At 31.1% G+C, this 16418-nt stretch overlaps 4 protein-coding genes and 1 long non-coding RNA gene across 10 annotated transcripts in view; 3 read left to right on the forward strand and 2 right to left on the reverse strand.

Moving 5' to 3' along the window:
- The window catches only part of LOC132911490 (potassium voltage-gated channel subfamily H member 8), a 28357-nt gene extending 26018 nt beyond the window's left edge, over positions 1-2339 (forward strand). For all 4 annotated transcript variants that reach the window (XM_060968145.1, XM_060968146.1, XM_060968147.1 and 1 more), the window contains one exon: positions 11-2339. In XM_060968145.1, the coding sequence (XP_060824128.1) occupies positions 11-222 (212 nt within the window). In that variant the 3' untranslated portion in view covers positions 223-2339. The remainder of the gene's footprint in view (positions 1-10) is intronic.
- LOC132911533 (uncharacterized) overlaps positions 1-16418 on the reverse strand; it is a 245660-nt gene that overhangs the window by 30708 nt on the left and 198534 nt on the right. The window contains exon 1 of one of the 2 annotated variants that reach the window (XR_009659021.1): positions 3754-4665. The exons of the other annotated variant lie outside the window; for it this stretch is intronic. This is a non-coding gene — a long non-coding RNA (uncharacterized LOC132911533). Of the gene's footprint in view, positions 1-3753; positions 4666-16418 lie in introns of those variants that run through there. 2 annotated transcript variants of the gene reach the window in all.
- LOC132911229 (mitochondrial 2-oxoglutarate/malate carrier protein-like) lies at positions 5307-7715 on the forward strand. The gene is made up of 6 exons (XM_060967701.1): positions 5307-5605; positions 5931-6146; positions 6240-6370; positions 6437-6607; positions 6681-6780; positions 6859-7715. The coding sequence occupies exons 1-6, from the start codon at positions 5547-5549 to the stop codon at positions 7061-7063; spliced, it is 882 nt and encodes a 293-aa protein (XP_060823684.1). The 5' UTR covers positions 5307-5546; the 3' UTR covers positions 7064-7715.
- Positions 7856-12161, forward strand: LOC132911227 (DNA repair protein REV1). 2 transcript variants are annotated; one of them, XM_060967698.1, is made up of 6 exons: positions 7856-8203; positions 8281-9655; positions 9742-10183; positions 10251-11433; positions 11657-11799; positions 11969-12161. In XM_060967698.1, exons 1-6 carry the CDS (start codon positions 8150-8152, stop codon positions 12120-12122), a joined length of 3351 nt encoding a protein of 1116 aa, XP_060823681.1. In that variant the 5' UTR covers positions 7856-8149; the 3' UTR covers positions 12123-12161. The 2 variants fall into 2 exon arrangements, with proteins under 2 accessions (XP_060823681.1, XP_060823682.1); XM_060967699.1 differs by lacking the exon at positions 11657-11799.
- LOC132911228 (GMP synthase [glutamine-hydrolyzing]) lies at positions 11903-16322 on the reverse strand. Its single transcript, XM_060967700.1, has 9 exons — positions 16175-16322; positions 15105-15379; positions 14772-14984; positions 14394-14691; positions 13749-14226; positions 13424-13665; positions 13160-13330; positions 12642-13073; positions 11903-12555 (listed from the first exon to the last, which is right to left on the reverse strand). The coding sequence occupies exons 2-9, from the start codon at positions 15323-15325 to the stop codon at positions 12454-12456; spliced, it is 2157 nt and encodes a 718-aa protein (XP_060823683.1). The 5' UTR covers positions 15326-15379; positions 16175-16322; the 3' UTR covers positions 11903-12453.

The following is a 16418-nucleotide window of genomic DNA, read 5'->3' on the forward strand; positions in this document are numbered from 1 at the left end:
ATTGTTTCAGGAAACGCTGATTTCGTTTACGGTAATAACCATGGAGATCGACACATTCCTCGTTTATATAAACCAACAAACTCGACGTGGGATCGCGAGAACAAATTATCGCACAGATTTAGTGCCGGCGATGCCGAGAACGCGTCTTTATATCCAGCGTTTAGCACTCTACGCCGACTTCCTGAATCTCGATCGTTGAAATTCGATCCCTTCGATAGCTGAACGTTTCCAGAAACATATCAGGGTTATAAGCCTTAGAAGAACACGTAACCCAGGAAGACGAGATGTTTGTACACGAGATAAGAGCAAAAGACAAATTTCATGACTAAAATAGAGCAACGAGAAACAAAACCACTCATTTTAAGTGTTCAAATTCGTTCATTTTTTATCACCTGTATTTCGACTCCTATGAAATCTAGAATCAACAGTTTGGTCATTTTTTTACTGATTGGAATACTTGAATTCAATCGATAGTTAGCAACGAACGATCGACATTGTCTTCATCCCAAAAACAATTCTACGATAATTGAATAAATTTCTGTATAGTATAGCAATGATATAAGAATTTTTTACGACACGAAACATGTCCAAAGAGAGAAAAATGAGAAGATCGCCAGCATTGATAAGCTATAAATACACGTACGAGTATATCTATAACCTTGCTCATCCGAGAGACATTTACATTTATTTAGGGACTCGATATCTCATCGTCTAATCCGAATCTCTAGAATGGAATACGTGTACAATCATAAATTTTAATCTAAAAAATATATCGTATGCGAAGTGAATTGTTGGTACATTTTTTCATGATCTAAAAAATATTTTGAAAAAGTATTTTTTAACTAATTCTTATATTATTATCGAGGATATTTAAAATTCGAATAACGATATAAAATATTGAAAATCTACTTTTTTTTATAGAAACTTTTTGCTTCTGTCATTCCATACGCATACGTGTCGCTGTGATTGATTATACCTAGTTAGCAGAAACTATGTCGTTTTATTTAAAGATGTTCTCTTGCAGTAATTTTGCTGTAAATAAATCAGTAAAACGTATTACTTAAGAGCATTCGTGTTTTCACTTTCACATATGTGAGAAGAACGTTCAACGTTCAAAGTCTTCGCTTTAAAAGACTTTAAGATCTATCGGGGAGAACGAAGTTTTAAACTCTAGCGTAGCAATAATATGCACAACAAATTTCGATGTATCCGCTGACGTCCAAATTAGACAGTAGTTATTGTAAAGTAGTATTTATCATCGCAGTAAAGATGTTGATTTCAAGGTAGGTAAGACAAGTACGTTAATGAAGAAGGTTATTCAAATGATTGATTTTAAAATTAATGTATCATACGAGATTATTACGCGGGAGATATATCCAATTGTAAGTATTTCTTGAACAAATTCAATGTAAATAGTATATCGCTATTAAAAATATGTGATAAGGCACGGCTTTGGCCATGCACAACAATTGTATTCGTTCATCTTTCATCGTCATTTGTGAAACATCAAAAAATTATTCGTCTACTTATGATATCGGACACCTACGATTCAGTACCTAGAATTTGATTTTAACGAATATAAGAATTGAAACATAAGATGATCAATCGTTTAACCTACTTACATTCTCATTCCTTGAGCGCACAAACAATGATGCAATACCAATGTTTTCTAAAATAATCGTACGAATATATTACATCATAGAGATAAAACGTATAAAGTACGATATTTGTATTTATTATATCATAATTTCACAAATGTCAATGAAAGCAGCTGTTTTATAAATATTTCATATATTTTGTTATACTATTTCTATGCTCCTCACCTTATAATTCAAGCTAAACATATTGTAATACTTAACCTACTCTCACGTATTCTACTACTTTTTACACTCTCCGAGAAACTAACTACGAAAGAAACATTTGTCATCTTAACATGTATGAAAATGTCAGTAAGCACAAAATATGATTATTCCTTAACGCACATTTCAGTGTGCTCCAAGTTGACGAATTTTAAGGATAACGTACTAAACCGTGCAATCACGGTACAGTATAATAATTTTAATTTAACTATTAGATTGAAAATGAAGAGGAAAAAGAAAATTGTTGTTTATGTATGATATGATACAACATAAATTTATGCATCTAATGTATACATGTACAGATACACGTATACATACAGGCGTATGTACACTATCACCACTTCCCTGTATGAACTTATTGTTGGTTAAATAAGTTTATGCGAAACATAGAAGGAAAGAAATATCAAATTATCAGAGATATAGCTAAATTTAATTAAATTTTTTATGGTACACTTTTTAACCAATCTAGTTAGAAAACTTTAAATCAACGGCCTTAAAATAAAAACTTACTGTTCTCACTATTCTTGCGTACCAAAGATAATCTAGAATGTAGGAATATATGGTTTCTACGTAACTGACGCCTATGATTTTCCGTATAGTCTTGGTATATCAAATTACAAAACACCTTTGAAAGCCACATTCAGATTGAATCGTGAAAAAATACATATACATACATACTGTCCGAACAAAACATTTTACATCGTTTTTATACCTAATTGTCGAGTGCAATTTTCCAGGGGCGTCAAATATCGAGTTATGTTATATCAATCGCAAATATAAATATTGTACAGAAAGAGAGGCATATAATTCGAAAATGATAGAATATATTTATAATTACATTACGATTGATGGGATCTTGAAAATACTAATGTTAATAAATAATCTTCAAAATGTCTCTTTTAAATAACTTGGCTAAAATACGCCTATCGTACACGTACGAACTCTTCATCGATTATTTCGGGCGGAAAAATGCTATTAATTTAATGTGCATATTATTCTTTTCGGTATAACAAAAAACTGAGCAGCAAATACAATTAACAAAAGAAGAGTCAACCTGCTAAAATCTTTCAGACGTTTGTAAATATTGTTATCTGCTTACTGTACAGTGTGTATCGTACAATTGGTTCTTTGTTCACTCGTCTCATTATAAAAAAGGAAGAAATAAAAATAATTACAGAAATGTTTGGTCTAAATTTTCTTTCGTGTAATCACATGTTACTTTTGAATCTTATTTCATATTTTTTACATATGGATTTAAAATATCGAAATACTCTGTTAATCTATTCTAAACTCTAATATTAATAACATTATCTTCAAATGTTATTTAAACAAGTAACGGAATATTTTTCAATATGGCTTCCATTCGCCATATTTGCATATCGTTGTAAATCAGCGGTACGATCTCGAATCTCGACTATATGTACTTATTGTTACTGAGCATGTTTCGATACATGAAACAATGAATCAAGTATCGAAGAAGATCAAATGACTACATATAGAACAAGATTCTTAAAAACATAATCGATATTCATATACATATAAAGATTTCGATCGTAAATCATACACATACATAATATATATGTATGTACACATCTCTGAAGTATGCATATGTTACAAATTTTCAACTTCAGTACTATGCTGTAAAATCACATTTCACAAAAAAAAGATCAATAATACATATAGCTTTGTATATTTTGTATAAATACGTCAAATTAATCATTGTTTGAACAAGAAAGTCACATATTACAAAACAAAGTAGGAATCATTGGCGTCGCACTTGCAACAAGGATCATGATATTCTACTCTTTGATCGATATATATGTATATCAATATTTTCTGTTTTGTACCGATTTATAACCATATTATGTATGTTACGTGATTGTACTCGACTTACCTGTCCACGAAAAGGAGCTTTTCTCAAGTGTTTTGTTACAGTAGCTTGTCATCCCTTTTTTCCAATCACACTCACAAATCACTCTAATAAAGTTCGCGTCGCGTCGGCAGGAAACTGCACACGTACGTTAATTTAGGACGGGTTACTATCTAAGTCAACAAAGTTCATAAATTATTAAAATGAAAATTATATAAAATTGAACAAACATAAAACTAATGAGAAAAATACAGTTTACATTTTTAATTTAATTTTTTACATTTATCAATATCTCTGATTCATTTTGAATAATCTTTTCCATCGATGTGTTCCCTATATTTTCATATTTTTGCACGACTTTTTGAATGTCACACGTAGTGTTCACATAATCTCACAGTTTCAGTTACTAATTCGGTACGCGACATTTTCGGTCTCCGTAAATTTCTTAACAAATTGTTTAAAAATTTTGCAAATTTGAAATACATAATGTTCGGAAATGTAAAGAAAACATGCAGTACATGGAAACGAAGTGATTGTGGTAAGTTTTTTCAAATATTCAATGTAATGTTGAAAAATATTTAAATATAATTTCATTGCAGCTATTATGCGAAAATTCTCGAAATTTGGCGTGCCTATGGCAACAAATTTTTCTGCCTCATAATTTTCTCTCGTTTATTTTTAAATACTATTTTAATTCTTCGTTCTTCACTCGTCTTTCAAATGACGGGTTCTTACATGTAATATTAGTAATTTATTAAACTATATCTTTTCTTTCATGGCAGCTATTTAGGATCTGCGTCTCTTATGGTCACCACCTGCAATAAGAAGCTCTCAACGAATGGTGAGTTTCCTGTTATTTTCTATTACTTTCTTTTACACCAAAATAAAGTGAGTGAGACAGTATTACGAATTAACTATCGTGTTTCTAGAAATTCTGTATGGGTATATATATAGATTCGTTTGATGATAAATTTGATTATAGAAAGAGCGCTTCATGATAATTAATGAGACAAAATTTTTTGAACAATTTTTTAATTATTTAATAAAGTCAAGAAATACTAAAAATTTAATTTAAATTCACTTAAATTTCAACCAATGAAATATTCTTGTTCTTTTCTAATAAAATGTAACAAATTAAAAATTACGTAATATCTAAATTATATTATTCATTTTTATACACGTCTTAATAAATTTTAAGACTATCTTCTTTTTATGATTTTATTATCTCTTTACAGAAGTAACCGTCTCCCCTCTCCCCTCTCTCACTCACTTAATACATATATATGTACATATATATGAATGCGTGTATTATCGATAGTCGACATTCAAAAATTTTTTGAATATATAATTTAAACAATAAAATTTTATGAAATTAAACTATCATTATTAAACTAATAATTAACAATTTTTATGTAAAATAATTCTGCATTATCGGTATTATTTTATTATCATTGTTATCACAATCGTTATTATGGCTCTTATCTAGTGATAGTTGAGTTTATCAAAATTCTTTATCAAGTGTGGTACATATCATAAGTAACTTTGTGCTACGAGATGTCGCTAAAATACAAAAAATTGATAATTCAGTATGGGCTGGTATGGGAAAGGGTAAGCGAAGGATGAAATTTCTCGGAAATTTGATAATCTTCCATTTAGATCATTTTAGTGCTCTCAACAAGTCTATATCGAACCGGTGCTTACTTTTCTGCTTTTAAAATTTTGTAAATATCACGTTTGTTTCTACAACATTTTAGGCAACATCTAAATTAAAAATTACCTTTTAATTGTCAATATAAGTGTCATACAATATTGTTAAAATGAGTAATCAAAAGACAGTGCCAACTTCAATAAACTTCCTTTTTGGGGGAACAGCAGGGTTTGTTATTTTTATCATCTTAGTTCATTCATTTGATTAAGAACACAATATACATTGTATATAGACATTCTAGGAAATTCAAGCAAAAGACAATTGTCAGAACACTTTCTTTGATTCAAGTATTAATTTTAGCTATCAAAAATAAATTTAACATATTTGCATATATTTTTATGAAATATTCGTATCTGATGATATTTTAAAATAGATATTATAACTTACATAAGAGTCTGTATTAGCTTTCATATCTTCCTATATAGAAATAGTTTCATGGCCATTTTACTATCAATGATTAGAAAGCTAAATTTAATCGATTACTTTATTTTAGAATGGCTGCAACATGTGTTGTTCAACCATTAGATTTAATAAAAAATCGAATGCAACTAAGTGGTACTAAGACATCAACGATAAATGTAATATCTTCAATCTTAAAAAATGAAGGTGCTGTAGCTTTATATGCAGGCTTATCTGCTGGTTTATTGCGTCAAGCTTCATATACAACTACAAGACTTGGTACATATGAATGGCTGTCACAATTAATTTCGTGAGTACATGTATATTGAGAACATGGCCAATGTAAAAAAAGCTATCATGTACCAAATACAGTCATTTAATATTTCTTGTGATATTTGTTTAGAAAAGACAGCCAACCAAATTTTATAATGAAAGTATTGATAGGTTGTACTGCTGGTTGTGTAGCAGCATTTGTCGGTACTCCAGCTGAAATTGCTTTAATTAGAATGACTGCCGATGGTAGACTACCTATTGGTATGCTCATTGTTAGTTGAATATTGAACAGAGGTTTTCCAATTCTTAGTAATGATGTATTTTTAGCTGAGAGACGCAATTATAAAAATGCATTTAATGCATTAGTTCGAATAGTCAAAGAGGAGGGATTTTTAGCATTGTGGAGAGGTACTGTTCCAACAATGGGAAGGGCTATGGTTGTAAATGCAGCTCAATTGGCATCATATTCTCAATCTAAAGAAATGTTACTTAACACTGGTTTGTAAACATGTAAATAAGTAAGAATCAAATGATTCACACTGGGATAATGTTTTTTTATATATTTGGATAGGATATTTTGAAAACAATATTACACTACATTTTGTAAGTTCTATGATATCAGGTTTAGTAACTACCACTGCCTCTATGCCAGTTGATATTGCTAAAACAAGGTAAAGTTTCAAAAAAAGTAAATTAGTGAAACAGTTAATGAAAACGCTTTCACACTTTGCATTGTTAATGACTTGCAGGATTCAAAATATGAAAATTGTGGATGGTAAACCAGAATTTAAAGGTGCAGTAGATGTTATAATTCAGGTGTGCCGAAATGAAGGAATATTTTCATTGTGGAAAGGTTTCTTTCCTTATTATGCTCGTCTAGGTCCACATACTGTCTTGACATTTGTTTTTGTAGAACAAATGCGTGATTTTTACAGAACATATGGTGCACTTTAATACACAAGCATGCAGTGAATTATCAAACTGTCTAAGCAGCATTTTTTCCCTTGTTTCGTTTTATATTTAACCTTTTTCAAGTTATATGCTTAGACTGAATGTTCACTCTTTCAATATAGCTTTTGTTTGTGTATTAATATTTGATAGATATTATACATGTATCTCGTACATAATGCACGCACAATAATTATTAATTTTATATTTTAAATGTTGAATACCTTGATAACTCATGCAAACCTCAGCTTAAAGTCCATCAAAGATTAGGTTACAGTACATACATACGTAACAAATCATACACCTGTTTACGTCGATAAATAAATCTTCTTATTACTTTACGAAAACAATACATTCTACTAACATTCTTGGCAGATAAAGTATCGTTTTGTATGATTTTTATTTTTTTAATTGTTATTATTATAAAAACTGTATATTTTATGATTTTATATCTACACATATGTATAAAAACTTAATATTACAAAATTATAAATTATTTGTCTACAATAAATATCATTTCATAAAATTTGAAACTACGAATGAGACATTGGGATGTATAAATATTAAGTAACGAGTATATAGTTACTATCAGTTTTACATGTATATATATATACTACTTAAATTGTATATATAATTGTTTAATAAACAAAAAATGTTATTTTTGTGTATATTAATGTGGTCTTCAATGAGAGATAAATAAATTATCTAATAACTCTCCTCGGAAGAATCGTTTGAATACGACGTTTAATACAAGTGGTTAATATGTAAAGACAGCATGAGGTGATTTATCGTTACGTATTATATTTATCGCAAAGGTTGCAATGTTATGTATAATATTGAAAAAACTAATTAATATGAATAATTTCTGTTCTATATAATATATTTCCAATGCTATTTTAATGGTTGGTTCGTGTATTTAAATTATGTTCAGAATGTTCAACAAGGTATTTCATTTGCGTAAGGTTATATGACAATGAATATTTTTATCAAATATAAAAAGTCGGTGTATATACATATGGAACACGATAATTATATGATAGTTTCATTTTAAAGAATTTCATACTCCTCTTATATGATATAAAATTTGTTATAATGTCAAAAAAAAGGAAAAACAAAGCTTGGGGGGAAGATGGATTTGAAGATTGGGTATGTAAAAAACATTTAGAACTTTTTAATAAAAGTAAACAAATTAAATGTGGAATAGAATAATGGAATAATTTTAGGGTGGATACATGGCTGCAAAGCAAGCGAAACTAGAAGAACAATTTCACAATGAAGCAGACAATGAAATTAAAACGTCCAATATATTTGAAGGAATAGCAATTTTTGTAAATGGTTACACTAATCCAACTGCAGATGAACTTCGTCATTTAATGATGCAACATGGGGGCACGTATCACCACTATATGAGGCCAAAAGCAACAACTCATATTATTGCATCTAATTTGCCATATTCAAAAATAACGTTATATATGAAAAGTCAAAACCCAATTCCTATATGTAAATCTGAATGGATTGTGGATAGTATAAAAGCTGGTAGAATTTTGAATTTTCAAAAGTATTTGCTTTATTCTCATTGTACAGATGTACAACCACAATTAAAGTGTGCAATACAAAATAGAGGAAATAAAACAGATGATACTTTTCAAACACATAATGTACAAAGAAATAATGAAGTAAATAGTTTAAAAATTGGTAATAGTAGAACTGAAACAATAAAACATGCTTCTATACAAGAAAATACCTTCAATCCTGTATTACCAATGAGTTCAAGAGATACTCATTCGACAAAAAATTCGGAATTCATATCAGAATTTTATAATAATTCACGATTACATCACATTGCAACAATGGGAGCAACATTTAAAGAGTATGTTAATGAACTGAGAGATAAAAATAATGGAGAATTTCCAGGTCTTATTAGATTAAAAGATGTTAGATTGAATAGATCATCATTTGGTTCTCAATTAGAATTTAATATTGTCCCAAATGATTTACAAGAGGAAAACAAGGTGATAGATAGTCAAGATTGTGTTATAATGCACATAGATATGGATTGTTTCTTTGTCTCAGTTGGTCTTAGAGATAGGCCAGAGTTGAGAGGCTTACCGATTGCAGTAACACATGCAAAAGGCAATAAGGATGGAGAACACGGTTCATTATCAGAAATAGCATCTTGCTCTTATGAAGCAAGGAAAGCTGGCGTAAAAAATGGCATGTTCTTAGGAGAGGCATTAAAAATATGTCCTAATTTAAAACCAGTACCATATAATTTTGAAGGCTATACAGAAGTTTCCTACATGTTGTACGATATTGTAGCATCATACACATTAGATATTGAAGCAGTTAGTTGTGATGAAATGTATGCAGACTGTACAAAAATATTGGAAGAATCTTCTTTAACACCAATGGAATTTGCAACTATAATTCGACAGGAAATAAAAGAGAAAACTGGCTGTCCTGTATCAACAGGGTTTGGAAGCAATAAATTATTGGCAAGATTAGCAACAAGAAAAGCAAAGCCAGATGGTCAGTTTTATATACAACAGGAACATATTAGTGATTGTGTTAGCACCTTCAATGTGCAAGACTTGCCAGGTAGGGTATTTTGGGGGTTAATTCAGTTAATTGATAATGCTATGTATATTCTATATTTGTTTAACAATCTTAATTATTTAAATTAGGGGTTGGGTGGACAACAACACATAAATTAAACAATCTTAATGTACGAACATGTGCAGAGTTGCAAGCAATCTCATTAGCGACGTTACAGAAAGAATTTGGCAAAAAAACGGGTGATATATTATATAACATGTGTCGCGGTGTAGATCATTCAAAGCTTAATCTAGAACACGTTAGAAAATCTGTTTCGGCAGAGGTAAATTACGGAATAAGGTTTGAAAGCAACGATGATGCAATAGACTTTCTAAAAAAGTTATGTCACGAAGTATGTAATCGATTAAATAAAATTAACGCAAAAGGTAGATGCATCACCTTAAAACTTTTAATTAGAGCAAAAGAAGCACCTAAAGAAACTGAAAAATTTATGGGACATGGTTTATGCGATTACATAACGAGATCAAAAAATCTTATCTCTCCCGTTAACGATGTCGATATTATAACAAAGTAAGTCAAAAATCGTTTTAATATTTCTGCCTAAAGCAATAGAATAATTTATTCGTGTTTACTTTAGGGAAGTTATTATACTTTGGAATCAAATACAAAAAGTGCCTGAAGATGCAAGGGGCATCGGTATACAAATATCTAAACTAGAAATATTAAAAAATAAATCCCGTGGTACGACTTTATTAAATTTCATTAAAAATAAACCAAGTAGCACAGTTCAACAAACTATTGAAACAAATAAAGGCAACGAAGTTCAACCCTTAACACATTCGGATGTTGTCGCAGTAGTTTCTAACGACGTTAATAATGAGCAAAAATTGCACGTTCCATCTGGTATCAACGAATCAGTCCTTTCCGAACTGCCGGAGGAAATAAGAAATGAAATTTTGTATCCTAATAAAAGTAAAGGATTATCAGATGATAATAAAGATGGAGGAACTGTTAGCGTACAAAATACGAACAAAACACAGCCACAGAAAAGTGTGCAAATGCGTCATGAGAATTTCTTTAAACAAATAAAACCTGGCCTCTCCAGACCAAAGGTGGAAATGCCACCTATTCAAGAGATCGACATGTCTGTTTTAATAGAACTACCTGAAGATATACGAAATGAAATTCTTAATGAATACAGTGCTAATAGAAATCAAAATCAGACGAATGCAAATACAAATAAAAGTAGCAAATCTTTAACCAGTAAAGCAGTAACTTCTACAGAAATTAAATGCGATGAGCAAAATATATCTTATTCACAAGTAGATCCAGAGTTTTTAGCTGCATTATCGGAAGATCTAAGACGCGATGTTCAAATGTATTGCACTGCTAAAAATGCAGAATATAATTCGAAAATAAGAAAGGATGGGACGAATAGTAATGGATTGGTAAGAAATAACGAAAACACGAAACAGATTAAAAAAGGGGAACCTAATTCCAAAAATAAAAATAACAATAAAAATGGCAAAGCGACACATTCTAAAAATAAAAAGAAGAACGGACATACATTAAACAAAGCATCGAAAAACGTAAATGAACTTGAACAGATATCGAAGAGTAAAACAAATACCGGTATTGCAAAATTCATAATGCCTCCCGTGGGAAAAACCGAATCTGAGAATGATCCAACTACTAGGGATGATACGGAGGCTATTCTTTCTCATAATCGTACTATTTCAGAAGATAATGACAGCGCGAACCAACATCAAGATATTTTAATTGACCTCGTAAATCGTTTACTTAATCTACCTCTGAAACAGGTAGCTGTTATTTATCACTATAGATTATTTTCTTTCTTTGATACATTTTGTTGGATGAGTTAAAAAATGTTAAAGCGATCGGATGGTAATTTAATTTCAAGCAAGTCACTTATGAAGGAGCGAGTGTTCGATATGCATGCTTGATAATCCGGCTGGTCATGATGTCACCCGTTTAAACATAAGTTTCGTAGAATTAATGGAAGTATAAAATATACGGTTGCAGGTAAAAATACAAATACAAACGTGGATCACTAATTCTAAAATCGTGAATGAAGTAGACTTTTTATCGCTTGCGACATTTCTTAGCATGCTGCCGGAGAAAAGACGCATCGAAGATTTACATGTATTATTGAAAACCATGCATAGGTAATTTTGCTATTATACAAATTTCATACGCACACCCTTGTAATAGGTGGATATTGAGTAATATAACACAGAGGATTCAGGGAATAGATATCATTTTACTCAGTTATGATTGATAAATAAAAATGATATTAAAGATAATACATTAACTTATTTATGTTCGTATTTTTAGATGTATGACAAAAACTGGAAATTGCATTTGGCATGGGACATATAGGAAAACAGTAAAATACGTTCAACATTATATGCAAATTGAATATAACAGTAACCTCATGGTACCACCAATCAAATGCAACCTTTTGCAATGTAACAGTGATGTAATGTAAATTTTTCGAAATTTAATAAATTAATATTTTTACAATGAGGTTAATAAGAAACCTATTTACAAGCAAACATGATACTTACCTTCAATTTCATTGAACACAGTATCAGTATTCTTTAGGTAACATATTAATTTACAATCGAGAACATATTTTTTTCTGAAAGAACTATGCTCAAAGGTTTCATATAAATCGGTAAGAAGTCATAAACTTCGAATTCGTACGTATTTTTGTAATATATATATATATATATTTTTAAATATATTTTTTACTTTGTAGTTGTTACGCGCTGGGAAGGTGAAAAAATAGAAAGGGGTGAGTTAGAGATGAGCGTTTACTACTCCCATTCGGTAGTTCCTGGCGGTTTAGATGTTAAGTCGTATAAAACACGCGAGATACCGGGTATTGAAGATATTTCGGTCACCAATTTCTTCACCACCTATGGAAAAAAAGAAGTATTGACTTCTTATTCTTATATCTATTATATCGAATATGTATACACACACATATATATATCAAACTTACATGTAGTGGCAATTCCTTCCCAGGAATAGCTGGTGTGCCAGTCATAAAATCATTAGTAACGAATGGCCTAAGAACAACTGAACGTTGACATGAGGGTATTCGAGAAGCAGCGTCGCGATCGAAATGTATGGGAATTAAAACTACTGGCATTTGACTGATTGCTCCCATACAACCATTAGTAGCTAATACTAAGTTTGCTACGTGATCTGCTTGTCGAAGCGTAGCTATCACATTCGATGTAAGATGAGTTGGTGTAATATCCGTTACAGAATGATGTAGATGAGGACCAAAAATGAAGCACACACGATTTACATTATGACATACTCGCGGAATTAGTTTTGCGAGGAACAATAGATCCTTCCAATCTATACCCTCGGACAAATTTTCTTCGCTAGATAACCCTACTACATAGCTGTAACTTCTTCGATCTCCCTACATTGTACAGTAAATGTTTTAATCCTTGTAATCAGTCAGCTGGGTTTATTAATCAGATTATTCGTAAATGATGAACATTATACCTGTACTCCTACACTGCGTATAGGCAAGAGTGTTGCAGAAATATGTCGGTAACTCGAAAGCTGTCGTAAATATTGGCGTTCAGATTCACTAGTCGCACCTTCTACACGATTTAGTAATCCGTGTTTCTTTTGAAGCATTTGTTCGTATTCGGCCATTATTTTAACTATCACCTTGGATCGAATTATTAATGTGTTATTTTATGGATCTTTTATGAAGAAAGTGTTCTTTATTATTCATTTTATCGATACCGTAAACGAAAATACCTGCGTTTCTGAAAAGTCCTTGTCCATATAAGGTTCATCTGCACATAGAATGCGTACAGCAAGTCCAGGGCCGGGATACGGATGACGAGCAACCAGTGATGCTGGTAATCCAAGATCACATCCTAATTGTCTTACTTCGTCCTTATGAAAATCTTTTAAAGGTTCTACTATATGACCTTGTGCTCTTAGAGCTCTAACGAGTTCACTGTCATTGTGATGCGTTTTTATCGCATCTGCTTTACCTGATAGAAGTGTTTATATTTTATGTAAATTTGTTGCTTCTAACAGATATGAAAGAACAATGCATTTACGACTATTAATTTACCACTAGCTAATGCACTCGCACTTTCTATAAGGTCAGGCCTGAGAGTGCCTTGTCCAAGAAACACTTCTTCTGGCTTCAAACCCATCTCTGCCATTGCTTCATTGGCTACTCTCACAAAAACATCTCCTATAATTTTTCGTTTCTCTTCTGGGTTGGTTGTCGCACACAACATTTTAGTTAATCTAGTTCTTGGGCTAGTTGCTGTTCCACATATTCCTTTGTTATTTATAGTATTTGCATTGGTTACTGGAGTAACGTTATCCAACGGTACAGATGTAGTTCCTTGCATGAAGCAGCGACCGGCATTGACGACTCTTAATCGAATTCCCAATTGTGCTAAACTTTGTTCCACAAATTGTGTCTCTCCTTTCCGCATAAAGCCATTATTGATATGCAAAGCTATGACTTGTTCCTTATTTAAAGCTTTATGTAATAGTGCTGCACATACCGTAGAATCCACACCGCCACTCACTAATAACTATGATTGTTTTTTTTCTATTTTAATTGACAATCACATTTTATCATACATTATACTACGTTTTTCAAATATTTTCAACAATTCTACGAATCTTTTCAAGGAATACGAATTCTAGTAAATTTCTAATAAAATTACCTAAATGCTGATTATATAAACCTGTATCTTACCAAAACTTTTTTGTTGCCAACTGTATCTTTGATATACTGGATACACTGAGCCTCCCGACCGCGCAGCGTATAATTACCAGTGAGGCCAGCAATACCAAACAAAAAATTGTGTAACATTGTCTTTCCATTAGGTGTAAGATCTACTTCTGGGTGAAATTGTACTCCATACAAATTCATTTTATCACTTGCTATTCCTGCTATAAAGTTTGATGATCTCCCAGTGATATGAAAGCTATCAGCCACCCTATCTATACTGTCTCCATGTGTTAACAATACCATTTGCTCTTTCTCCAAGCCCCTAACAAATTATTCATTTTTTAAATATCTTATATTTAAAGGCAAAAGCATGGAATGGATCATTTGTTTCGACTCACTTACTTAAATAATAGGCACTTGGAGTCTATTTCAATGGGAAACTGACCATCTTCTCTGCCTTCTTTACTTATTACTGTACCGCCAAATTCTTTATTCATCATTTGCATTCCATAACAAATACCTAGTACTGGAATTCCTATTCTGAAGATGTCTGCGTCATATTTAGGTGCATCTTCTGCATATACTGAACTTGGACCTCCAGAAATTATGATAGCTCTAAAAATATATATTCAAAAGAATATAATTAGTGTTTGTATATTCCTATATACATATGTATATATATATATATATAAATATCCAGTTTCTAATATAAAAACATATGATTTGTGATCTTACTTATAACCCTTTTCTTGGAGAGTAAATGCAGATGTATCCAGGGGCAGAATTTCACTGTGCACATTTAGTTCACGAATTTTTCGATCTATCACTTTACCATATTGTGCCCCTGCATCCAGAATGGCCACTTTTTCATCAACACATGCCATGCCCAATGTTGCCTCGTTAGCTCCATTATTTCTCTCTGCGCGAAACAATAATCCGTCCGCGCTTTTTTCCATTTCAAAATTTCTTGTATTGCTATTGCTATTGCTATTGCGGTGATTTGAATAATCCTATAAGGATGTGATAAATTCAATGAGAAATCAAATATAAGTAAACAAATAATAAAATAACACATAAATCTATTTTTAGCTTGCCTGAAAGTATACTCAAACTTAGCTGCTATAATGTAACAAAGAACAGAATAAAGAAAAGTTTTTCCATTTGTTAAAATTAAAAAAAATGTGGCAGAGGAAAATTATGTGATTGTAGTCAATAATAAAGGAAATAATTTAAAAAAATTATCTTTTATATTATCATTTGAAGTTAGATCAGCAGTTTATTAGGAAGTAATTCTAAGTTGCATACTACCTCAAGTTCATTGTTTATTAATTACTGCATCATTTTCATGTTATTGAAAACAGATGAGTAAAATTGGATTACACACTACAATTACAAATATAAAGTTTTTTTACTATATGAAACTGATGTTATAAGCTTCTCATTTTAACAGATGGAAAAGATATACAAACCACCCTGTTACAAATAATATCTAAAGATATCGCTGCGTGTAAATGCTATTATAGTATGTCACAACCCAGTATAAGTTCTGACAACTACTGTACATTATAGATATTTGATTCATATGGGAAATTTATTTGAAAATATATACGTGCATATTTTATATTATTTGACAAATGACCTAAATGATGTTTTGAAAAGAACCATTAAATATGACGTTCAGCAAAAAATAAATAACCGGCCGTAAATTTTATGAGCACGTTTCTTAGAAACGAGAGTACTATAATAGCATATCTACTACATGTATCATCTTTTTAGAGACCAGTAAAATGCATCGAAAGACTTACCAAATTATACGAGGCACAGAATATTTTACGCCTAAATCACCAACTAACGTAAAATTAATTACAGCAAAACAGAATGTGCACTCTTTGGACGAGGCAGCCATTCAATCGCCTGCAATAGTCACAATGCAGTGACTGCCTTCAGCTTGAAAGTAACTTAGGAAACCAACAGTATAATCTAAAAGTTCCTAGCAAAATTCAATACTTATGACATTAGTCGATCAATTTCTGAAAAAATATCATCTTA

Source organism: Bombus pascuorum, chromosome 10, assembly GCF_905332965.1.
Source record: "Bombus pascuorum chromosome 10, iyBomPasc1.1, whole genome shotgun sequence".
Taxonomy (NCBI): Eukaryota; Metazoa; Arthropoda; class Insecta; order Hymenoptera; family Apidae; genus Bombus; species Bombus pascuorum.